At 40.0% G+C, this 26,851-nt stretch overlaps 1 protein-coding gene across 1 annotated transcript; it reads left to right on the top strand.

Moving 5' to 3' along the window:
- Positions 1-12,992: 12,992 nt before the first annotated feature.
- Positions 12,993-14,471, top strand: LOC146706542 (general transcription factor II-I repeat domain-containing protein 2B-like). The gene has a single exon (XM_085461048.1). The coding sequence runs from the start codon at positions 12,993-12,995 to the stop codon at positions 14,469-14,471; it is 1,479 nt and encodes a 492-aa protein (XP_085317174.1).
- The last annotated feature ends 12,380 nt before the right edge of the window (positions 14,472-26,851 follow it).

Raw genomic sequence — 26,851 nt, 5'->3', positions numbered from 1 at the left:
CTTCTTGTCTCCATCTTTAGTGTCTTATGGTTATAAAGGGGTATTATTATGTGTTTTTAATGTGTATATTTTTTGTTGTGTTTTTTGTGTTGTTATATCTCCTCCTTGTCATTGAACTCATTATTCCCGCCTTTATTAAACAAGTTCAGCTATATCTAACTCCCCACCTGTCTGCAATTCCCTATCAGCCTGTAGTGTGTGCATATAATATACAGTGGGGCAAAAAAGTATTTAGTCAGCCACCGATTGTGCAAGTTCCCCCACCTAAAATGATGACAGAGGTCAGTAATTTGCACCAGAGGTACACTTCAACTGTGAGAGACAGAATGTGAAAAAAAATCCATGAATCCACATGGTAGGATTTGTAAAGAATTTATTCGTAAATCAGGGTGGAAAATAAGTATTTGGTCAATAACAAAAATACAACTCAATACTTTGTAACATAACCTTTGTTGGCAATAACAGAGGTCAAACGTTTACTATAGGTCTTTACCAGGTTTGCACACACAGTAGCTGGTATTTTGGCCCATTCCTCCATGCAGATCTTCTCGAGAGCAGTGATGTTTTGGGGCTGTCGCCGAGCAACACGGACTTTCAACTCCCGCCACAGATTTTCTATGGGGTTGAGGTCTGGAGACTGGCTAGGCCACTCCAGGACTTTCAAATGCTTCTTACGGAGCCACTCCTTTGTTGCCCGGGCGGTGTGTTTTGGATCATTGTCATGTTGGAAGACCCAGCCTCGTTTCATCTTCAAAGTTCTCACTGATGGAAGGAGGTTTTGGCTCAAAATCTCACGATACATGGCCCCATTCATTCTGTCCTTAACACGGATCAGTCGTCCTGTCCCCTCGGCAGAAAAACAGCCCCATAGCATGATGTTTCCACCCCCATGCGTCACAGTAGGTATGGTGTTCTTGGGATGCAACTCAGTATTCTTCTTCCTCCAAACACGACGAGTTGAGTTTATACCAAAAAGTTCTACTTTGGTTTCATCTGACCACATGACATTCTCCCAATCCTCTGCTGTATCATCCATGTGCTCTCTGGCAAACTTCAGACGGGCCTGGACATGCACTGGCTTCAGCAGCGGAACACGTCTGGCACTGCGGGATTTGATTCCCTGCCGTTGTAGTGTGTTACTGATGGTGACCGTTGTTACTTTGGTCCCAGCTCTCTGCAGGTCATTCACCAGGTCCCCCCGTGTGGTTCTGGGATCTTTGCTCACCGTTCTCATGATCATTTTGACCCCACGGGATGAGATCTTGCGTGGAGCCCCAGATCGAGGGAGATTATCAGTGGTCTTGTATGTCTTCCATTTTCTGATGATTGCTCCCACAGTTGATTTTTTCACACCAAGCTGCTTGCCTATTGTAGATTCACTCTTCCCAGTCTGGTGCAGGTCTACAATACTTTTCCTGGTGTCCTTCGAAAGCTCTTTGGTCTTGGCCATGGCGGAGTTTGGAGCCTGACTGTTTGAGGCTGTGGACAGGTGTCTTTTATACAGATGATGAGTTCAAACAGGTGCCATTCATACAGGTAACGAGTGGGGGACAGAAAAGCTTCTTACAGAAGACGTTACAGGTCTGTGAGAGCCAAAGATTTTCCTTGTTTGAGGTGACCAAATACTTATTTTCCACCCTAATTTACGAATAAATTCTTTACAAATCCTACCATGTGAATTCATGGATTTTTTTTCACATTCTGTCTCTCACAGTTGAAGTGTACCTCTGGTGCAAATTACTGACCTCTGTCATCATTTTAAGTGGGGGAACTTGCACAATCGGTGGCTGACTAAATACTTTTTTGCCCCACTGTACATCCTCTTAAATCATCTTACTGTCAGTTCATGTTCATCTTTTGGTTTCCTCTATTATTTTCAGCCCTGCCTAGATGGCTCCTGTGATTTTTTTTGTGTGACATGCTGTGGTGCACTTACAGAAGGGTGGCTCGGACAGTTGGAAAAAGCATCTGGTGTGATTGCTAACCATGCTCATTCACAGACCTCAAATTCTTTTGCCACAACAGTTGCCTCTAAAAATCACAAATGACTAATAAATCTACACGGTGCGAGGACAATGAGTCACCATGGATGTGAAAAAAAGAAAAATTGATCTAAATAAGGAATAAATTACAAAGAATGATGAATTCGCCTGCAGAGCACTTTCGTGTACACAGACTGTCACATCTTAATGAGGTGGTTGAGATGTGTCTTTCAGTTTGGGGTAAATGAAAGGTGGAGAAAAAAAGATGTGGGATGAAATATTTTGAGCAAAAGAGAAAAAGTGAAACATGCTTCAGGGCTTGGGATGCAACTGTGGTGTGAGTGTGGGCTAACAAGGAAATGGGGAGAGGGAACAATCATGCCTCCCACATAGCAACATCGGTATGGCCCCGATCTGGCCACAGAATGTGCTTACACATGGCCCACATACTGCAAAGAATGACGGCCCTTTGGTGGCCCAGATCTGGTTTGCCAGAGGCCAGTTGCAGACACACTGGTGGTCCTGTGCTGGCCTATGTGTGGATTACCTCTGGCAATCCTGATCTGGGCCACCAAAGGGCCGTCATTCTTTGCAGTATGTGGGCCATGTTTAAGTTGTTTGCAGCCACGGGCCAGTTGCAGACACGCTGCTGGCCCTGTGCTGGCCCAGATGTCAGCCTAATGTGTACCTTAATCAAGCCATGTAATAACAACATGTGCCGGAACATATTAGTGCAAAAGTAACATGATGAAACTCTGTTCAGAGAGTGAATGGACTGATTCTTATATAGCACTTTTCTACTCCTCCGGATTACTCAAAGTACACTACATAACATGCCACATTTACACACTTTCTCTAGACTGAGTGTGTCCTAACTACATTCATGCTCTCGCAGAGTGGAGGAACCAGGGATCGAACTACTAACCTTCCGATCAGTATGTGACCCGCTCTACCTCCTGAGCTACAGCTACCCGGTGGCAAAGATGAGTAAATCGTCACCAGGTTTTGGATATAGTGTACACTCACAAACCTGTCAAACCTGCATTTGGAACGTTGGCTACTATAGCAGTATAGTATTGCAACATGGCATTTAGGTCTTCTAACTAAAATAGGAAAATAGGAACATAAATAGTGCCATCATTGCCAAACCTGGCCCACATCTGGTTGACATACACCCTGCCATGACACCGGTCAGTCAGAAGTGATGCAAGATCCAGGCCAGACCTGTTTTCTATGAGCCTGAGCCACATAACCCAAACCACAATCGGGCCAGATGTGGCATGCCATCACATAGACAGTGCCATCTATGTCATGCCTGGCCCATATCTGGATGACATACGTCTTATCATGCCAGAAGTCAACCAGCAGTGCCGGCTTGATACCAGATCCAGGCCAGACCTGCTTGCTATGTGGACCTAGTGTGAAAGCAACCCAGTGTTTAAACATATTTTAAAAAGAGAACCATTAAGACAGCCTCTCTTGACACTTTGTGTCTCATGGTTTTAAGTATAGTATGCACTTCTGCTAAAGTCTCACCTCAGGTATTAACTCTCTTTCACAGTGGTTATAATTGTAATTTTTTCCCTGACACCTTGAGATGAAAATGATTCACCTGAACTTTTATTTGCCTTTAAATCTTTGGGGATTTACTTGGTCAATGGAACCCTTATTATGTGCAGAATATTATACGTATCCAAAATTCACTTACTTCTACCCGTCACAAAGGAAAAGCATTTTATTATGAAGATTTAACAATGTCTTTTATTCACTTATGCAAATGTAGTTAGAGCAAAAGTATTTTCAGGCACTCTTTGACTACATATAATTTTCGCATTCACTGCAAATTCCTGTCATCCTGTTATCCGATCTACAAACGTAGACAACTCAGTTAAATCATTTCTTGCTTTCGGCAAAACTCTTCTTTGAGTCGAAGCTGCAAATAAAAAAAAGAGAGAGAGAGAGAGAGAGAGAGAGAGAGAGAGAGAGAGCGCGCGACAGCAAATAGACAGCAAATAGACTCCCAGTTCTGATGAAAGGCACACATGCAGTGCCTGTGTGCCTTTCATCAGAACTGCATTTATCAGCACGCAGCAGACAGGAGTTCTACATTGACATGTTCATACAGATATACACACATACATCTATTCCAACTCGGTCCACATTCAAAATGCATAAAACACACACACATATAGACACTCTGCCATGTTTCCATAATTCCAGAGGATGCCGAGGATGCTGGCGCTTTACTCTAACCTGAAAAGGAGGATATTACTTTTACTCTTAGACTATATCAGCCCCTTAGTTTATTCAGTATCTGAACATATAGGTGTTTAGTCCGTTTCTGTCATGGTTTAGTGCCATCCATTAACTGAACCTATTGGCCGAATTTGAAGAATGAAAAAATGTTTCTAACTTCATGTCAAAAACTTATTGTGCTAAAAAGTTATTGACCAAAGTTGAGCTAGGGCCTGGCTGTAAAAGCCTACACATGTGGATACATTTTGTATCATGGTCTCCTTGTCCTCTCAGGTTCTGATCTTCCTTCTTTGTGTTCTCCTCTGCTTGCTCTATCTCTCCTTTCTCTATCGTGCACATGTGGATGTGAGTATTAACTCTGCTTACCCCTCCCAGAAGGAGACACGTCGACCCCAGTTTCCACCAACCCACCCAAATGTCATCAACCATCTACATATATCCCATCCATTTCTATGATTGTTATTCTGGCAGTAGAGTAATTTAGGCTTCTTCACTTGCTGCTTTTGTATATACCGATCCTCCGTTGTTGCAGATTCTGTCCTGGTGTGTCTGGTTGACACACTCACACTCTCAACGAAATATTCCCCTGTGGATTTGGAGAGACCTTACCTGCACCGGAGCCTTACTTCCATCTGCCTGAAGATGTTAAATAATCTATTAACTACAGCACTTCTTTTTAACTTAAAGAGTCCTTAGGTGTTGTTATTTTGGGTTATTAACATAAAAGTTTAAATAAATAATGAAGTGGCAAACTAATAAAACTTTTACATTCAATATAGTCCCAGCTGTGACAATTTTCAGTTTTATGGTTAGTTCTTTACAAAACCCAAACAGAAATAAAAACAGAAAACCACGTCAGTCCACTTTAATTTTTTATTTAAACACAACATGGATGTAACACTTTACTAAGCATTTGGCTCATTTTTTCTTGATAACTAGCTAGCAGTAAAGCTTTTAAGCATTGTTTTCTGTAGATTAGATGGCAGAAATTGTTATTCTTTACATTAATACACTTTGTATAAAGGACATCATTTAAGTGATATGATGGATGCAGCTCCAAAATCCAATTTGGTTTTGATTCTGGGTTGGTTCATCCTGCCTCCTAGGCTTGCTAAATTTTATTTTGACCATTCCCATGTGTTTTTTCTTTTGTTTATTGTAATATTGCAGGGTAAGGAACCTCAAATGTAAACTACCTTGAGACTACAGTTGTTGTGATTTGGATTAAATAAATAAACCTGTACTAAATTGGATTGGACTGAATTAGAATCAATTCAATTCAATTCAATTCAATCATTTTTATTTATACTGCGCCAAATCACAACAACAGTCACCTCAATCCTAGATCCTACAATAATACATACAGAGAAAAACCCAACAATCATATGACCTTCTATGAGCAAGCACTTTGGGGAGAGTGGGAAGGAAAAACTCCCTTTTAACAGGAAGAAACCTCCGGCAGAACCAGGGTCAGGGAGGGGCGTGGCCATCTGCTGCAACCAGTTTGGGTGAGAGAAGGAAGACAGGATAAAAGACATGCTGTGGGAAAGAGCCAGAGATTAATAACACATATGATTCAGTGCAGAGAGGTCTATTAACACGTAGTGAGTGAACAAGGGGACTGAAGAAGAAACACCCAGTGCATCATGGGAATCCTCCAGCAGCCTACACCTATTGCAGCATAACTAAGGGAGGATTTGGGGTCACCTGGTCCAGCCCTAACTATATGCTTTAGCAAAAAGGAAAGTTTGAAGCCTAATCTTAAAAGTAGAGATAGTGTCTGTCTCCTGAATCCAAACTGGAAGCTGGTTCCATAGAAAAGGGGCCTGAAAACTGAAGGCTCTGCCTCCCATGCTCTAATGGAAATCTGTACATAATGTGCACCATGTTATGTCCTATATGATTTTGCAACTATAAGAACTGAGCCTATAAAGAGTTCTTCTTTTGGAGCCAGAGGATTTGCTCCCTACAGGCCATTAGAAAGGATGCAGGTTTAAGGCACTTGTTGTATATAAAACCTATTCATCTTTTATACACAGCCTGTGTGATGGGCAGAGACACATGGTGGACAACCAAATGGAAAAGGTTACCTAATATTGGGTTGTTATGTGTATTGTTACTGTTGTGTTGTAAATGGACAAAACTGAATTTGACAGATTTACAGATCATATGAACACATTTATACTTATTTGTAGCATCTGCTGGACAAGAAGACTGTTTGGGCTTAATAGAATCAGAATCAGAATCAGAATCAGAATGGGGTTTATTGCCAAATGTTGAGCAGGTTTACAACATTAGGAAATTGCTGCGGTGCTTCAGTGCAAACATGGTGTCATAAATAACACTTAAATAGACATGGAAAAAATAAAAGTAGGGATAAGAATTAAAAGTGCTACGTGGAAAGATATGTGCATGAGATATACATGAGATATATACATGAGAGTAAGAATTAAGAATAGTGGTTACTTGTACTTCCAAAGAGTAACTCTGGGTTTTAAAAATACATTGACTTAGTATATACTAAAATTGCACTGCCACCTTAATCAGCGATATTTGCCATGGCTTGCTTTGTAGGAATCATCTGGATGTGCCATAATTTTGGCTGCCAGTTATTTCCACCCCTCCAGACGCCCCCAAGAAAATGTCTGTCTTGCTATTTTGTAAGAAAAGTGTCATTGTGATCCACAACTCAACCCCAAGCAAAACTCTAACTGACAAGACTAAATAAATTTGTATTGAACCAGCCCTGTGGGTAGTGAGGACTGGCTAAAAAGCTGCTTATTTCTTAGCTAATACAAAGCCCACACAGCAAAAAGTAATAGTCAAACTCACACAGTGAGGTAAATGAGTAAACACATCAGCACCTGCCCCAGGGGTTAGAAGATTGGTCCCTTTGCAGTCTCCAAGTTTTCTCTTTTGCTTTTAAAGAAAATTATACAGATTGCAACTGTTCACATACACAAAACCTATTTTAGTCCAAAAGTCCCCAATACAAAGAAAGTCTCTTTTAAAAAATATAATTTTATTGGGTCAAACTGTATCTTTTAATTTTTCCTTTGCTTAATAGCACTAAATCTCTGAATTCCCAGAATAACAAACACTATAAATTATTCACAATTGCTCCACTGGGATGTGGTTATGACCGTTTTTCAAAATTCCACTGCCTGCAGCCATTAACGCCTGGCTCTCTATTATTATGTAAAGTATGAACACTTTGCCGCAGTCACTGAACAATTCAAATAATTATTGTGGTTATTATGGAGGCCTCAGCCACTTGCCAGGTCCCTTTTCATTTGAAACACTACTGAGTAAGTAGAGCCAAATCAAATCAAATCAAATCAAATCACTTTTATTGTCACATCACATGTGCAGGCACACTGGCGCAGCACATGCGAGTGAAATTCTTGTGTGTGAGCCCCACAAGCAACAGAGATGTGCAAACACAACAACACAAACGAGCAAAATACAAGAATGGCCAACCTGAAACTAATAAATATATGTACAATATATAATAGTGTATGCATTTCTGGATGTGTATACTAAATATTTTCCTACGTGTGTGTGTGTGTGTAAGGCTGTGCTGACAAAAAGAATGGATGCTCTGAACACTCAAAGCTTCTTTGACAAGACTGAAACATAACTGATATCATAGCTGTTAAATTGCATTGATGAGAAAAAGCAATGGGGAAACCTTTTGACGTGATGCTGGCAAAAGGCACTGATGTCACCCATTCATTTCAAGTCTGGTTATACTGGCCTAAGCTGAGCATTTTCACCAGCAAGCTCTCGGTATTTTGAGACGTTTTTCTCTCCTTGGGAAATGCACCAAGTGTACATTTAGCTCACAATTACATTTTGTTGAAAGATGTGCAGAAACAGCTTGTGTTTGATGATTTTTGTTGAACTGTAGCTAGCTACATGCTTAAGTTTCAGCAAGCAATCCTAGGTGACAGCAAATAAAACATTTCTCAATTGTAATATGCATTAACCTGATTGCCAGATTCAATTACACATTAACTGATGGTGGTAAAATGCCCTTCCAGGTCCTTCAGGTCAGCTAGTAAGACTGACTGTCTCTTCTTCCCTCTATTTACCTTATACTTGTCTCCTTGCTTCATGTCCCTGATTACCTGCGTTTCCCTGCTAGTTATTAGAATGCAGAGCTTGGGTTTAGGTCTATGGAGCCACACGTCCTTGCCCACCCTCCACCATTTCACCTGGAGAAACCTAATGCTAGATTACCTTACAACTGACCAGCTGCTTCCTCAGATAGTTGCATACATCATTACCTCAATTTTTTGTGTGGGACATTGTCTGTATTTGAGTCCACCACCACCTAATCTCTGTTAAACGTCAGCTTTTTGGGGGGCTATTTGATTTTTAGAAAATGAATATTTTACTCATAAGTATCCATTGGGTGTGTGTGTAATTACATCTTCCTCCAATTCATGCATTCTCAGAAACTTTGAATGAATCCACTAAAAATAAATCGATGTGGACTCTTGCTCATAAAAGCTCTCTGATAAACAGTTTGACATTCTCAAATTCTTTGAGAGAGTCAACTTTTAACTACGTTTCACTGATTCCAGCTAACAGCCTCTAACAGAGGCTACCAGTAGCAAAAATAGCAACCTGTACCAACAGAAAAGTTTGGGATATTCTCAACAACTAACCTCAGTATTTGTCATCGGAAAGAAGTGAGCTTTACTGACTCATAAACTTGTATTGGACTCCTTTCACAAAGTTTTACAGCCTCTTCTCAGAGTAAATAGACACAAGCACCTGCTTTGACAGCTGAGGTAAACAGTATGTTGACAGCCTACACTCACTACAGATGAATGGCAGCCAGAGCTGTTTGTCCTACAGTGGCCACCGTAGCCAGGGTTATGAACTTGAATTGGGATGTGTAAGAGCACAAAACTCAGTTGACTCCAATTTGCAGTCTAGTGGTGATATTTTATACACTTTACCTTTAAAGTATGTTATTGGTGTTATTGTCATGATCCGGAGTTTGTGACTCCGTGTAGTTATTATTCTGGGTTTTGTTTTCATGTTCCTATGTGTTCCCCAGTCTGTGTGAAGTTTTTGCGTTGTGTCATTGGGTGTATGTGTTTCCTGTTTTATTTTGAAGGTCTGCGTCTTATGTGAGTGTTTTTGGTTTGCCTCCCTAGTCTTGTCACGTTAATCACTCCCAGCTGTGTCCCCCACCTGTGTGTGATCTCCCTGTGTTCTCTGAGTGTTTTTAAGTCTTGTCTTCTGTCTTAGTCGTTGCTGGTTCGTCTGCGTTGTTTCCCCTCGGTCTCCCTGCGTCTCTCCGTATGTATTTCCCCGGACCTCCCTGCATCTTCGTTTCTGGTTTGTTTTGTTAGTTTTACCCAGTTTAGGTTTTCCTGTTTCACCTTCACCCACGCCATTGCTATTTGTATTTTCTTTTGTTAAATAAATACTCATCTGCACCAGAGCTGCCGCATTTTGGGTCCTATCTCCAATTCCACACGTCTGCCATAAAAGATAGCAGAAGCCACAACAGAGTCATAGAAGGTCTTCAGGAGTGGGCCCTCCACTCCAAACGACCTGAGTCTCCGCAGCAGGTACAGCCTGCTCTGCCCTTTCCTGTAGAGGGCGTCTGAGTTATGAGTCCAGTCCAGTCTATTGTTCAGATGAACACCAAGGTACCTGTAGCTGTCCACAGCCTCAATGTCCATACCTTGGATGTTCAGTGGTTGCAGTGGAGAATGCTTGTGCCTGCGGAAGTCTACCACCAGTGTAAAGTAGCTAAACACTCTACCTGACATTTGCCAGTTGAATGTATAGAAGTGTATCGGATGAGCCATTAGGTGAGGTAAGCTTGGAACTAAATTCAGCTGATGTCCTTGGATGAACTGAGACTGAGTTTGTAACCCATCTGAACTAATGCTGTGCTTACCTGGCAAAATGGTTAACATGGAAAACAAACCCTCAAGTCCAGCCTAAAGAGTTGATAGTTGCCTTCCATCATATTTGACATACTTGACATACTGTTTGATGGTTACTCACAGTATGAGTAGTGCATTGTTGAGTATATTATTTTTTTCAGACATTTTTAAGTTCTTGAGCTTTATTAAAAACCACTTCCATCTTTATGCTTGTGTTATTTTCAAAGTTAAATAAAAGTGGGAGTTATAAAATCACTCATATGCAGAAAAGATAATGAAATATATCAAACTACTTGTCATAAAGTAAAATGGGCAAGTTCCTCAATATGTGCCAGCATGACTGTTTGTATTACCTTGCTGAATGAAGTAACGCTAATGCAAGTTATTACCTGCATCCCAGCACTGGAGACTATCTGCCGTCATCCATCATCGTCCCTGACACCCACAATTATAACCTGGACTATGCAGAGAGCAGGTTCTTACAGAAACATGACAGCAGGCTACTGATATAATTGCATCCTTGCTCATAGTCATGTCTAGCTCTGCTTTGTTAATGGTCTTCATTTCCCCTCTCTTCCACAATACTCCAGGTGGTATCTGATATGCACAGTCACTGCAGGTGGAGGCTGAAACTCATCACCAAGAGCCATGTTAACTCTGTCAATTATTTAGATTTGACTTTGGCAATATATGCTTTATAATACAAAGAACATTTTAGGACTGTTTCAACAACAAATTATGTATGATGTGCTACAAAATCATTTGGGAGAAGAATGGCTTGCTGCACTGTACAAAAACATGACACACATGCTCTTACACATTACTAATGCTGTCAGGACCTAATTTGATTGTTTCCCCATTAAACGAAAAATTCTTTATAATAATTTTTTTTTTCTTTTTTTAATTTCATGCATGAGGTTGAAAAGTTGCAGATCGGAAAATGAAAAGCTGCACTAAAGTATTCGGATGAAGTGGTTTCTTCTTCTACTTCATTTGATTTTTCTCCTTCTTTAATTCTTATACTTATTATTATTATTCGCCTTTTTCTGCTGCTGCTGCTGCCGTTACTGCTGCTTCTGAAAAAACAGAGCAGTTTCTTTCATATTGCCATACAGTGACTATTTCTACAGAGAGTCAAAAAAAGGAAAGTGAAGCTTGGTTTTACAGCTACTTTCCAGGAATCTTTTAAATTAAAGTGTGCTATTTAGCACTAATAACAGTAATAGTCATCCAAATCTAGTCCAATGAGGACCAAGATAATCAAAAGAAGATATTTCCACCTTCAGTAATTTATACTGCTGCACCAAACTGACATTTATGTCAAGATGTCCAGTCTAGCTGGGTTGCAAAACAATTTGCAGGTCTTCAGCACCTGTGGGCAGGCTAAAACATTAATTTAGCCTGCCCACATTACTTCGAACTTGGAAACTATTTAATTAATGCCAAATTATGTACGGTACTATGTAAAATTCGGATTCTCCAGAGTCCACACCCTCATTTCTTCATATTTGGCTACCAAAAAGCTTCACCAGAAGTGTATGGAGGCCGTAAGGAGAGCGCTAAAACAGTGAGTGTTTGTAAAATATGGTAGAGACTCTCTCATGGTTTGGGGTTAAATCCCCAACTAGTGCCACTGGGGATTTTTGAGAACTGATGAACTTGTGAAAACACAAAAGTACAGTCAGATTTTCATCTACCATGCAATAACATCATGTCAGTGATCCCAAACACACATGTCAATGCAATATAAGCATACCTGGTTAGAGAAATACACACAGGAACATCATTAGTCATGGACTGGTCTTCCCAGAACCTGGAACTCAGCTTGTAATGGTCAAAAAAAGAAGTAAAGAATTGAAAAGTGTTTGTTTATTTTTACCAATTCTCATATTTATTCACATTATGAGCAGTGATGGGAATAACGGCGTTACAAGTAACGGCGTTACTATCTAACTAATTACTATTCCTATCGTTACAACACCGTTACAGTTACTAACAAGAAAATGCGGTACGTTACTATTTTTCAACAAACAGACGGTTGAAGCTGTGTTCAGCTTACCGCATCTTATATCAGTTGCACAGAAGTAGGTGTAAGTAATCTGGGCGCTACAGCTTTAAGCAGCTGTGCGCGCTCCCGCGGGCGGTAATCACGATCACTGTCTAGCACAGGGGTCACCAACACGGTGCCCGCGGGCACCAGGTCGCCCGCAAGGACCACATGAGTCGCCCGCGGGCCTGTTCTAAAAATAGCTCACCATAACAACTTACCAGTAAGCTGCATCTATTTTTATTTTTTCTTGCTATTTTTTTTAATCACAATTGCATTGGCGTTAATTTGTTAGAGATAATATATAAAAAAATGTTTATTATTAAATATTAGATCATGATCTAATATTTAGTGCTAGTTGGTCTCCACGGAAACAGTTGCCGTGAAGACCAGCAAAGGCAAAGGTGAGGAGATGAGGAAAACATGGCGGAAAAAAGGAAGAAAACATATAATTTTCACAGTGAATGGGAGGAAGAGTTCTTTTTTACCACTGTGAAAGATTCATGCGTGTGTCTCATTTGCGGGGCAACTGTGGCAACGGCAAAGCGGCACAACGTGGAGAGACATTTCCGAACGTGTCACACAAGCTACCATGCTAACTACCCAAAGGGCAGAACACTGCGAGCGGAAAAGGCCCGCGAATTAAAGGCAGGTTTGAGCAAACAGCAGTCTTTTTTCACGAGACCGGTGAAAAACTCTCAAAAAGCAACCGAAGCCTCATTTAGAGCTACACATTTCATGATTAAGAAAAAGAAGGCATTTTTAGACGGGGAGTATTTCAAAGAAGCAATGATGATAATTGCAAAAACTGTGCTTAAAGACGAGAAATATGGAAACGATGTAATCTCCACTCTCTCTGATGTCCAGCTGGGGGCAACTACAATTGTTAGAAGAGTGTCGGCTATGTCCGGGAACTTGGCCGATCAGTTGGATCAGGATCTGGCAAAGTGCAGTTGGTTTAGCATCCAGTGTGACGAGTCCGTCGACAGCAGCAGTACAGCACAGCTGATGGTCTTTATCCGGATGGTATTTGATGGTTTCTCCACAAAAGAAGAACTTCTGACACTACTGCCGCTAAAGACAACAACGAAGGGAGTTGACATCTATAACGCGGTGAAGGAGTTTTTCGCGAAGAAAAAGGTACCGTTGGAAAAGCTGGTATCAGTGACTACCGACGGGGCTCCTGCTATGATCGGCCGACATACGGGATTCATCGCTCACTGTAAAGGTGACACAGAGTTCCCAAACTTCATGCATTACCACTGCATCATTCACCAGCAGGCGTTATGCGCAAAGGTGATCGGCTTCGAGCACGTCATGACTCCCGTCGTGAAGATCATAAACAGCATCCGCTCCAGAGCTAAACAGCACAGAACATTCAAGGTGCTATTGGAGGAGCTGTCAGCTGAATATGGTGACCTTCTACTACATACGGAAATCCGATGGCTCAGCAGGGGACAGATTTTGCTTCGTTTTTTGTCACTTTTGGGTGAAATCAAGGAGTTCATGCAATCCAAAGGGGAAGACACATCTCTGCTGGAGGACACTGAGTGGACACTTGACCTTGCGTTTTTAACAGACATTACTGGGAAACTGAACTATTTGAACTGTGAGCTGCAAGGCAAAGGTAAGACTGTTGCTGACATGATAAGTGCTTTAAATGGATTTAAAGCCCAGATGAACATTTTCTCTGTGCATTTACAGAGAAAAAAGGTGCTGCACTTTCCCTCTGTGCAGATGGTGCTGAAAGACAATGCTTCTGCATCTGAGACTTTTGACAAAGTTGCAGAAAAGTACACTCAAGTCATAAACCGACTTGGTCAAGAGTTTGAGAACAGGTTTTGTGACCTTGATCAGCTTGAGCCATGTGTCTCATTTGTTTCCAATCCTTTCATGAATGTGGACACAACATGCATTGCTGAGCAACTAAGTTCAATGTTCAGCTTGGATGCTGGACAGGTGGAAATCGAAATTGTAACATTGCAAAATGATGTCCACCTCAAAGCCTATCTGGGTGCACCAAACTTTTGGTGCCTTGTTGACACAGAAAAGTACAGTGGTGTGTGCACAGCAGCTATGAAGGTTGCCAGCCTGTTTGGTTCAACCTATCTTTGTGAATCAGCCTTTTCTGACATGAACTTCATCAAGAACAAACACAGAACACGCCTCTCCGATGCACATCTGCAAGACTCACTCAGAGTTGCAGTGTCAAGTTATACCCCAGATTACAACACACTGGTGAACAGCATGCAATGCCAGGTTTCCCACTAACAGACAAAGAAAGCCATATTAGATGTTCTCAGTGGCAACATTACAGTGTCATGTCAAAGTTGAATTTAATTATTGAAAAACAAATGTGTTTGTTAAGTGTAACATGTGACAATTTGCTTTAAAATGCTGCCAATTTGGTGAAAAGTTCTGTAAAATTTGAAAGTTGATTTTTTGTATGTTACATACATACAAAAATAATGTATGTAACAGTGCATGATTTGTTAAAATTTGTTAGTGGTAAGTGAAAATGTTGTAGAAGTGATCACTTCAAAATGTAAATACTTGCAGAGATATATAGAAATAAAGCGTTGCATATTGATATTTATGTTTCCTACCTTGTTTCCTAATTGCATTCTTTATAATTATGGTGAAAAATAATTAACATAATTAGTGTCCGTACATAGATGAATATCATTAATTATTAATGATAACACATAATTAAGTTAAACTGAGGAAATTTGTTATTTGAGAAGTGTGTGTCAAACTGGTAGCCCTTCACATTAATCGGTACCCAAGAAGTAGCTCTCACTTTCAAAAAGGTTGGTGACCCCTGGTCTAGCACAACACCTGCAGCTAAGGGGGCAAAACTATTGCATGAGTCAAAGCTGTTATGATGATGTTTCACCCCAATTTAACATCGCCGCTGTAGGAATTAGAATCAAACTTATAAGAAAGGAGACCCCTTGGACATCAATCAGCGTGATGAGAACTATTGAAAACAAAAGAAAGAATCTTTGGAAAAAAGCCAGCAGCCAGACACCAGGGCCCTGTTTCAGGAAGCCGGTTTAGAAAACTCAGAGTGAAAAATGATACGCAGGGTTGAGTAACCCCGAACTGTCCAACTCGGAATATTCGGTTTCAGAAAGGCTGATAACAATTAGTTCAATCAACGCGGAGTTGCGTCAACCCCAAGTGAAGCGCGCGGACGAGGATACATAAAGCCCTGATAAGCGGAGCACAGATTAAGCGAGTCACCATGGAGACGGAGGGAAAGAAGGCGCGGTCAATGTATTTCACAGCGCTTGAGGCCGAAATTCTGATGGCAGCATATGCCGATAACATGCAAATTCCGCGGAAAAAAGTAACACAGCCACAGCTGCAAAAGACAGGGAGCATGCATGGCAAAACATAGCCGACAGAGTCAATGCGTGAGTGTTAATATAAACATTGATCTAGGGATTTCCACCCATTTAACACGTTATTTTATCATATGTTATTTTATTTGTTATTTTATACATTTTATTTTGTGATGTGATGTGAGCGCAGGTGCAACCCAACAGGCCCCAAACGTTCCTGGCAGCAAGTAAAAATGAAATATAAAAATATAGTCCAAACAGGTAAGGTGTAATTGTATTATGAGCCATAGTGCTTGGTCTGTTTGTCCCATGTAAATCAATTTCAGTTAGAGGCTACATTAATTTTCTTTCTGTAAGCACTTATTGAAATTATCTGAGCACATTACAAGTACATATTTGCTTACTCTGTATGCTCAAATGTGACCCATTATAGCCAACAGAAAAAAAGCGGAGGCCCGAAAAACAGGTGGGGGTCCTCCACCACTCACAGAGGCTGAGCAGTTGGCCCTCAGCCAAAACAGTGGGCACCCTGTGGCTGAAGGCATCTCTGCGGGGACATCCTCTGAGTCAATAACCCCGCAAGACACAAGTGCCTACATAGGGGGTAAATTCAAAATAATACATGATGTGCATACATCCTTTCTTCACAGTCACCTTTGCAGTGCTACTCATTCATTTGATAAACTCTTTACCATAATGGATTATTTTGTAGTGAAGTTATTTTCCTACTGATTTTGCCTTCCCTCAGTCTTGGTTGTCTTTGAGAGCATAATGACAATGAAGTGTAAGCTGAGTGCTATATGTTTGTTAATTGCCATTTGGTCCCTTGTAAGTTATAAGTGACCTGTATAAACCTCATATTCTATCAGTTGATGGTGGTGGTGTACTGCATCTGGTGCAGCCTCCTGTTGAGCCAGACCAAGATGCAGTTGTGAGTAATACTCCACAGATTATGAGTTTACAGTAGAACAGCAATGTTGTTAATTTCTTTACTACAGGAAAATAATGAAGAAACATTGACAGCTGTTACAGAGGAGGAAGCAACAGAGACACTTTATGAGGTTTACATCTTTTAATACTTTGTGTACAGGAAACACAGGCGACCAATAAAGCCAGTTGAACAAAAAATCTGTTTATTCTTCTTTCAACATGTTGAGGTGATGGGTCAAAGGAAATGATTGTGACATATGGTGTCTCTGACTGCGCTTCCATCTTGTATGTCCGTGGGAGGGTCAGGATGTTCATGGTTTGGATCACTGCTGATGTTTGGTTCAGAAGGACAGTGTTCTCCTCTAATTGTGGCAATGTTGTGAAGAATCACACATGCCACAATAATGTCACATGCCCTTTCTGGGGTGACCCTGAGTCTTTGAAGGCACTGGAACCGGGCCTTAAGCATTCCGATAGTCATTTCGATTCTGGCTCTTGTCCTGCAATTAGCCAGATTATATCGCTGCTGTGGGCCCGGTTCAGGGTCAGGGTAAGGGGTAAGCAAATAGGGTAAACATGGATACCCCCTATCACCAAGCAAGTAGCCAGTGAACTCTCCTAAGACAGAAGGATACACTTCAGTTCAAATGTCCCTGAAGCAATTGGTCTTTATATATTTTAAAGTATTCTCAACTCACCATGTCCAAATTTTGTGCTCAGTGTACATTCACGGAATATTTGTGAGTCATGGACAGAGCCTGGCCACTTGGCTTCCACATTTGTGATAATGTTGGCAGCATCACATGTGATCTTCACAGTGCAGAGAACACAAATTAGCATCCATTACTATAATGAAATAATTTGTTAGTTTGAAATGCTACAGGGAACTATGTACCTGCACATTAATGCTGTGGAAAGACTTCCTGTTCACATAGTCTCCTTCATTTACTGAAGGAGCAATGATTGGAATGTGAGTGCCATCTGTACAGCCAATCACGCCTGGGAACCGTGAAAATAAATGTAAAATTTAAGTAGTAGTCCAAGTATCACCACATCATAAATTAAGTTTTGGTCATCCTGATACCTGCAATTTTGTGGCATCCCTCTTTGATGAATCTTGTGGGTCTGTGACCGGGGAACACCACAGACGAGTACAGGAGACGTTTCAGTGCAACTGTAACATTCCTGACTGCCCGACAGACGGTAGCCTTGGAAACGTGCTCAGCGTCACCAATATTATACAGAAAGCTCCCGTTTGCAAAAAACCGAAGTGCAATACAAATAATATGTACAGAACTGAGAGGATGTCCACGATGTGTCACATGCGTAATATATGGCCTGAGGATGTTATCCAAATAACTTATAGATTGTGCTGAAGAACGGTAACGTTCACACAGAAAATCATCAGGAAATGATAAAATGTCCAAACGCGCTCTGATCACTCTCTCCCGGCGGAGAGCTCTGCGGAGAATTTGGGCTTCACGATCTACTGGCTCTTCAAGGACGGGGCACGCCATGTCCGACACTTCCTACTGTCAGGTTTCCGACAAAGGGGCGGAGACAGTCAGGGTTAGTTGTAGTAAACCTGCTAGGGGGCAGGTTAGCTTCACGGAGTGTGTCGTCATAGTGACTCACTGAGGCTTCATCTGAACTCGCTTTGTGAAACCGAAAACCCAGAGTTTTCGTTAACTCAGGGTATACTTACTCAGTTTTTCCACTAAACCGGCTTCCTGAAACAGGGCCCAGGGGACGATAGAGACTATTTGGCTTCATTTTTGGGGAGCTGTCGCGTCGTCCATTTTTTCTACAGTCATTGGTCAGAACAATGAGGCGACTGCTGTCTCCAGGTAGAAAAAGGAGTGATACACCTGCTGCTGTCAGACCTGCAGGTATCAGGCTGTGATGTTCTCCTTTATAGTGGACAGAAATTATTGTTTTGGAGTGGCACAAATAATTTCTGTTGCATCTTATTGAATGCAGAACAGCTGATTGTTATGTAAATAGTTTGAAATGGTTATTGGTAAAAGGTTAATGGATGCAAATAACTTTGTTGTTTGCAAAACTTGTGCATAGGATTTTAAAATTGACAATTTATATTTGCATTCAAAGTTATGAAATATGATTCATTAAACATGTTTGTGGTTGTTACAGTAAAAATTATAACTTTTTCTACTCTGATTTTATGTTTTTTGTCTGATTGTAAATCAATTGTGTTAATACAGTATGTCAAAATGAAAACATAACTGTAAATTCAGACACGTGAGGTTGTGCTGAAAAGGATGATACCAAACAAGGCAAAGCAAATAGTTTTTAAAGGGAAAATGTGGAGGGAAAATCAAAAGTAGTTAAAAATGGTCAATTATACCCTGGACCCCAGAGGGTTAAACGTTTTTTTTAAAAGTAATGCAATAGTTACTTTTCAAGTAATTAATTACTTTTAGAATATTGTAACTCAGTTACTAACTCAGTTACTTTTTTGAAGAAGTAACTACTAACTATAATTAATTACTTTTTCAAAGTAACTTGCCCAAAACTGATTATGAGACCAGGGATGCCAGTTTTATATATAATTTAAATACTGGGTCTATTTTAAATAAATCAATTACTGAACCCATATTTGCTTATAACCCAACCTCCCACCAGCCCTTCATTTAGCTGTTTGAAAAGCTATTTAGCCTAGCCCAAGCAGATTTTTAACATGGATAGTGGTGATCTTAAAAAATACAATATATTGATCAATATTGAGCTGATGTGAAATCATTTATGACAGTAACTTATTATCACTGGCTCTCCTGTCTCCCTCCCCTCAGCCCCTAACTGTCACATCAGATGGTGCCCCTCCCTGAGCCTGGTTCTGCCAGAGGTCTTCCTGTTAAAAAGGAGTTTTTCCTTCCCACTGTTTCCAAGTGCTTGCTCATAGGGGGTCGTTTAATTTTTGGGGTTCTCTCTGTATTATTGTAGGGTCTTTACCTTACAATACAGAAAGAGCTGTTGTTTTGATTTGCACTATATAAATACAATTATATTGAACTGAACGATGCATGTTTTAGAAAAAAAATTTATTGTAAGAAGTTGTGGATTACTGATTTACACCCTGCCTGACTCTGCACAGATTTGTCATGTACTGATGGAAATACGAAAATGGCACCCAAGAGCAGACTCAATACCCAAGTTGAATGTTTTGCAAGGTTTCTTTTTTTTTTTGTTTTTTTTTAACAAAATGTGACTTTAAACAAGAACATGGCTAGAAACTGAAACTGGGGAACTAGAGCTGAGGAAGGTCGAGGGCGGAGAAATACTTAAACACAGGGAGCACAAGGAGAGCCAAGAGGTGAGTGTGTATGGCCTTGGGGTGTGCTTACCTGCAGACTGGGGGGAGGTGTCCATAAAAGTGTCCAGTGGGGTGAGCAAGGTGAAGGAGGATATCTAGTCCCAGAGGAGTGACGACAGGCAGGAGGGCAGCCGGGTGAACAATGTGACTATGGAAGTCCTTAGATCTGACTGTAGTAGCTGAAGCAGTTCAGACCAACACTGAAGCATGAACATGGCAGTAGGCAAATCTGGTAGGAACTGAGGACAGAGAGCAGCATTAGATACAGGACAGAAGGACCATGGAACTGACCAAGGAAGTCAAGTTACCACCAGAGGTCTGGACACCTCTTGCACACCCTGGAAAATCCCCACTCACTCCCAAGACAGGATTAGTCGGTGCCTTTGTGTTAGTTAGTGGACTAACTATGCAACATCAACACTCATGAAATGATTGAAGGGTTTTTATCAACAGATAAATGAAAATTACTAAAATAAATAACTAATATAAGCTGATAAGATCAGCTGGCCAATATATCAGCTGGGTTCTACTATTTACACAGAATTTATATTACTCACAATATCTAATCTGATTTAAAGTGTACCTTCCCAGTTCAAGCTATTCAGGATATTATCAGAATCCATGCTTGTCAAACATGCTGATAAGAATGGGAAGATCGTCTCCAAAGAAACTCAGCCATTCTGGATATACATTTCCATCTCCTGGAAGACTTTGGAAGCACATTTCATCAGCTGAACAGCCAACAATAGCACGCCTCCAATATTCTACTCATATCATGTGGGTGTTATGGGTTCACGCTAAAGCTTCACAGTGCATTTCATCTGGCTCTTTGTTGTGTTTTTGCAAGGAGTAATGGCCGAAAACCACATGCTCAAAATTTCTAAATATATTGAATATTTTTGAGATGCAGGAGACAGACTGTAGTACTTTTTATAGTTGCCACACAAGGGAAATGTTAAGTTACTCCATTGTTTGGAGCTTGGCAGGTTTGGGTGTCAGGTTGATGCCAACACACATTAAGGAATTTGAGTCACTGAACTGGACCTTTCTGACATATTTTGGTGCTGAATTATGCTCACCTGATAGAGTTAGTTACTGCAATTCTTCAAGTTAATTTTCATGTTTGCACTTCTGTATGTGGCAGTTGTCTAGATCTGTCCGGATACAATTTATGGATGATTATTGCAAAGCATGTCAGCTTTGGCACTCAACCCCTGCAAATATTGTCACTTTTTTTTTTTTTGTCAAAGAATAAAAATGCCCAAAATTCCGAACTCAAAGAAGTTATGGCCATCTTTTATAAACAGTTTATGGTACAACCTTGCCTATTTTTCAAACCACAGTATGTCTGAGAGCTGCACTGCGCTCTGAGTAACGAGGCTGCTGGTGGAAAAAATAGTTTTTCTTTCTTCTATGATGGATTTGAGTCCAGTGAGACATTAAACAAGCTGTTACTCTTTGAATCTGAGCAACTGACACCAAAACCTGACATCAGTATCTGTCGTTTTTCCTCCACTGCCTTTCTGCTATTTAATGTTGTTAGAATGTTTAAGAACATTCTACCTTTAAAAATTGTCAACAACAGATAACCCCCTGAGCAAGAAAACACAACGCTCACATCAACACAGAGAAGCCTTTATTTCATCTTTATTTCATCTTTTGACATGAAGAGCTAAAGGCATCCTCTATGAAGTTGTTTATTGAGTCACTCACACAGACTCACACAGACACACACACCTAAAAAAGGACTCAAGCATGTGGAAAAACCCAAGGCATTACTTGTGATTTATTCATTTAATAACCACAATCATTTTTCTCTATTTGGGTGCATTAGCCCGAAGAGAAAAATTGTTACAAATGCAAGTAAAGAAGAAATGGTGAACAGAGGGTAAAAAAAAGAGAAGGACATTGTAGAACTACATTTGTGGGTCTGACCTTCTACCAGCCGATGACATGACTGCCAGGATGGTAAAATCTGCAGTACACATAAATCATGGCAGGTGAGAAGATGTACTGGATTATGGAAATGAGGCATAAAAGGTTTGAGTGAACCGATGAGCATGATGTAGCTGAGTACATGTCACCTTTCCGTGTCCATTTCCTTTTTTCTGGAATTGAACGTGAGCAAAAGATGGATATTTTGTCTGGCTTCTGTTCATTTGTTTGTTCCTTTTTCCCTTCTAGCCACTTCTGTCCCAGCCTTATATTCAAGCTATCTTCAGTACTTCACTTATTCACAGCTGTTAGTAGAAAAAAAATGACTCCTCATTCTCTTGCCCAGAAGCAGCTCCATGCTCTGACTTGTATGCACTAGTGAAATACGTATCATTTCTGAAGTCTCCAGGTCATAACACTGTGAGACAGTAAGTGTAATGGTCCATGTGTCACTGATGCAGGGTTTTGAAGGAGATGTGTAAGGGTTTTCTAGTTTCGTATTTATTATGATAATTTCTGTTTTGCTTTCAAATTCTTTATTTATTAGTCTTCTGGTGTTATTTTTATATTCCTGGGGCTTATGATGATCCTGTTTTCTGTTACTTTAGTTTATTTATCCCCTTTTGTGTTCCCATTCTTCATCGTCTGTCTCTGTGTCAAGTATGTGTATCCATATATCAGTTATTTCCTGTTTTATTTTGATAGCCTCTTGTCACGTGTGCTTTGCATGTGGCCCTATTTCCCTGTCTCATAATTATATTCAGCTGTCCTCACACTTGTTGCCTGTTCCCTCATTAACCTTTGCATTTATATATTTTCTCAATGATCCCTTGTCCTTTCTTATGTTCTCCATCATGACCGTGTCCTTCCTTCTGTGTTTACAGGGGAATTGCAGATCATTTGTTCCTGACGAGTCTGGCAATAAAGCAGCTTTTGAGATTAATTTTCTTCATTTCTGATTCCTACATCTGGGTCCCAACTCCTGTTTGCTACACAGCCCATGTTGACTATAATTTTCATGCTTTCCTGAAACTGTTTAAGTCCAAAAACTAGCAAGGGGATGAGGAATGAATCAAGAACTATATTAAATGAATTCTTCAGAAGGTCACAGTTAACGGTTCATGTAATGAAAATTAGAAAATTAATCCAAAATTTGCGCTAGAGCTGCTAAATGTCCCTATGCATAGGAGTGGAAAGAGTCGCAACGTGTCACGGTACTGGGTCTGCAACTCAGTGTTTTGTGTATTTTAGTTTCATTCTTTGATTATTGCATGTTTTCAGTGTTTCCTGTTTTATTTTTGAAAGAGTCTTGTGTCTTTATTATTGTGTTTAGGTTCACTTCAACTGTACCATAGTTCAGGTTCTTTTGTGTCAGCTGCTTCCTTATGTGTTTCCACTTCCACTGATTACCCCAAGTGTGTATTTAGTCTGTGTTTCCGTTCACTCATTCTCAGGTCATCTGTTATTTCACTCTGTAATCGTCATAGTGTTCACAGTTTTTCAGTTTCATAGTTGTTCATTGCCTGTACTAAGTTTAGTTGTCGTTTTCTGTTTTTCTCCTTATCGTTCTTGTTGCCTTTATTCATCCCTAATAAACCTCGCTTTTGTTTTACAAACCAGCTCCATCTCCTGTAGTGTCTGCTCTTGCGTCCGTTTAAAATACGTGGGCGCTCCCCGCCACGACACACCGTCAACGGTTTGGTTTGTACTGGTTTGGTTTTTGGTTTGGTCCAGTGTACTTTTTTTAATATTTTGTATTTTATGCTATAAATTGATAATCCACCATTCACAGTTTTTAAAATATCAAGAACATGCCATTACTCTCAAGGACGTGTCATGTAGTCACACAAAACCTGAACGAATGAGGCACTTTGGTGTAAAGCGCATCAGGGTTAAGTTAAAGCTAGGTGAGACTTTTGCGCAGTAAACGTGGCGATATTGCTAATTTTAGAATATTTTAAAACTGTTTGCCTTAAATTCACTTTGACAGTGAATGATCAATTATTCACCCTCCAATCCTAACGAAAGAATATGTTTCCTTGATGCTAAACTACACTGTGACTGCTGTCTTTGAGATGTTTTGTGCAAGTTCAGCACAGAAAGACTGAACTGACTGATATTTACAGGATATATTTATCAAAAGGAAATGGCTCTCAATGTTGTGATCTCATAATTAGTGCAAACAAAAGACCTTTATTGCTATTTTCAGGCCATCAGTATAAGGTAAACAATAAGATCAAGCAGCACTATACTTTCCTTTCTTTAAAATAAACTTTTTTTCAGTTTTCTTTCTCTGAGAGAATAGTGTACTCATAAATATTATATATACAATAATAATAATGTGTTTTATTAGATCTTGCAGCAAATTGATGCATTCTCATAAATTATAAGATTCTCAAATTCAACAACGACAGAAACGCAGCCTATAATTTCCTCCTGAGTGACGGTGAAAAAAGGCTTTGGGGCTCTAGTCTCTGTTGCATGGAGCTCTCCACATGATTATCATTATTATTATTATTATTATTATTATTATTATTATTATTATTATTATTGTTGTTGTTGTTGTTGTTGTTGTTGTTGTTATTATTATTATTATTATTATTATTACTATTATTATTATTATAACAAAAATAAGTTCATGGCAGATGAGATAATACAGTTGTGGTTATTGTTACATAGAATGAAAAGGTAAATGTTGCAGAAGTATTCTGTCCAGTTTAAAAAGAATAGGCGGTATGGCAGAGACTTGTATCTTGTATCCAGGGCCCTGTTTCAGGAAGCCGGTTTAGTGGAAAAACTGAGTAAGTATACCCTGAGTTAACGAAAACTCTGGGTTTTCGGTTTCACAAAGCGAGTTCAGCTGCAGCCTGAGTGAGTCACTATGACGACACACGCCGTGAAGCTAACCTGCCCCCTAGCAGGTTTACCACAACTAACCCTGACTGTCTCCGCCCCTTTGTCGGAAACCTGACAGTAGGAAGTCTCAGACATGGCGTGTCCCTTCCTTGAAGAGCCGGTAGATATCGAAGCCCAAATTCTCCGCAGAGCTCTCCGCCGGGAGAGAGTGATTCGAGCGCGTCTGGACATCTTATCATTACCTGATGATTTCCTGTGCGAACGTTACCGTTCCTCAGCACAATCTATAATTTATTTGGATAACATCCTCAGGCCATATATTACGCATGTGACACATCGCGGACATGCTCTCAGTTCTGTACATATTATTTGTATTGCACTTCGGTTTTTTGCAAACGGGAGCTTTCTGTATAATATTGGTGACGCTGAGCACGTTTCCAAGGCTACCGTCTGTCGGGCAGTCAGGAATGTTACAGTTGCACTGAAACGTCTCCTGCACTCGTTTGTGGTGTTCCCCGGTCACAGACCCACACGATTTATCAAAGAGGGATGCCACAAAATTGCAGGTATCAGGATGAACAAAACTTAATTTATGATGTGGTGATACTTGAACTACTACTTAAATTTTACATTTATTTTCAGGGTTCCCAGGCGTGATTGGCTGTACAGATGGCACTCACATTCCAATTATTGCTCCTTCAGTAAATGAAGGAGACTATGTGAACAGGAAGTCTTTCCACAGCATTAATGTACAGGTACATAATTAGTGTGAATGCTTGAAAAGCATTCACAGTATTGTTGTTGTAATCTTTATTATTATTATTATATTTTATTCTGTATTCCGTACGTTTTTTGTAATCCTACTCCTTCAAAACTGTTCAACTTAGAAAAACCATTCCAACACCGTTAGATTCCTATTCTTTTGGACAACACTGCTTCCATTTTTCATATTTTTAACATTTATATTTTTAATTTTATTCAACTTTATTCAACAAAAATTTATAATGTATTTCAATGGGGAGACCCTTCAAATCCTCATTCAACTTACTCATTTTTAAACTCTTACTACTTCCACATACATTGACATAGAGCCACCATTCAAACTTTAAAACGAAGACAAGACATTCAACTATTCAACTTGCATTTATCTTTTCAATATCTATTATACTTTTTCTTCAGTTCCAGTTTAAGTTTCATGATGTTTTTTCACCCGTTTCAGAGTTTATAATGGGTGTGTATGGGACGGAATGTTGGGGCTAGAGTGAGGCAGCTCAACTGCTAGAGTGAGAGGAGCAAAAAAAATAATCTTAAAATCTTTTTTAAAACTGCTGCTGTGTCCGCAGCGTTTGCTCTACAGGTATGATTTTACCCTCAAAACGTAGCCATGGCTGTCCTCTTTCATCCAATGTGTTTACTATTGTACTAGGTGTTATGGTTCTTTCATAAATGTCACCAATGCACAGCCTCCTCCCTCCAACTCTTCCATAGACTCTAATGTTAAAATGGCTCAGAAGGTTCGTTTGAAAATCAGAAGAGCATGGTGTCTTTCCACTGTCACCACGTCCATATAATAAACTCCACAGACATGAAAACTGAGAATTTGGTAGACTAGACATTGCTGTCGCTCACAGTGAAAGAATTTTGTCAATACGACTTTTACTTTTCATTTGGGAACGATTTGTTTCGGCCTGACTTTTCTGTTCATTTTAAGCAGCAAAAGTGAGGCGCATGTCTGTGTCCGTGTGTATGGAGCCATTGGGTGCGGTCACTATAGCAACCAGGCTCACACCTGCCTGCTTAACAGCTCTCTCTGCCACTCTGCCAAGATTCATATTAAACACTTCTCTTTCAACTGCTGCTGTGTCCACAGTGTTAAAGCCATCATTTTACCCTCAAAACGTCGCCATCGTTGTTCTTTTTCCAACATCTTGTCTTTCAAAGCTCAGAGATGTAAACTTTTTAAACTGTGTGGGTCCAAGTGGAGGGATCACATTTTAGTCATTCAGTGATTCAAAGAATATGACCTTTTAATATTCTTTCAGATGTTTTCTGACTCTAAATGTTCTTTTCTCATTTCTTAGGTTTTTCTAATTTACAATTAAAACATTTTCAGCTTTTTTCCAACTTCTTCTTCTGTGTAACCTTCAGCTTTTAGCAGTTCAGCACTTTTGTTTTCAGGTTAAATTCGGGTTGTTTTTTTTTATCTCATTCAAAATTTTTAACTTAAATTCAGTAATTATTTCATTTCAATG

This window comes from Copadichromis virginalis, linkage group LG7 (genome assembly GCF_057382275.1).
Source record: "Copadichromis virginalis isolate Kocher_CV1m ecotype Utaka linkage group LG7, C_Virginalis_male_GT1.1, whole genome shotgun sequence".
In the NCBI taxonomy this organism is placed as follows: domain Eukaryota; kingdom Metazoa; phylum Chordata; class Actinopteri; order Cichliformes; family Cichlidae; genus Copadichromis; species Copadichromis virginalis.
This window is presented reverse-complemented; position numbering and strand designations above follow the sequence as displayed.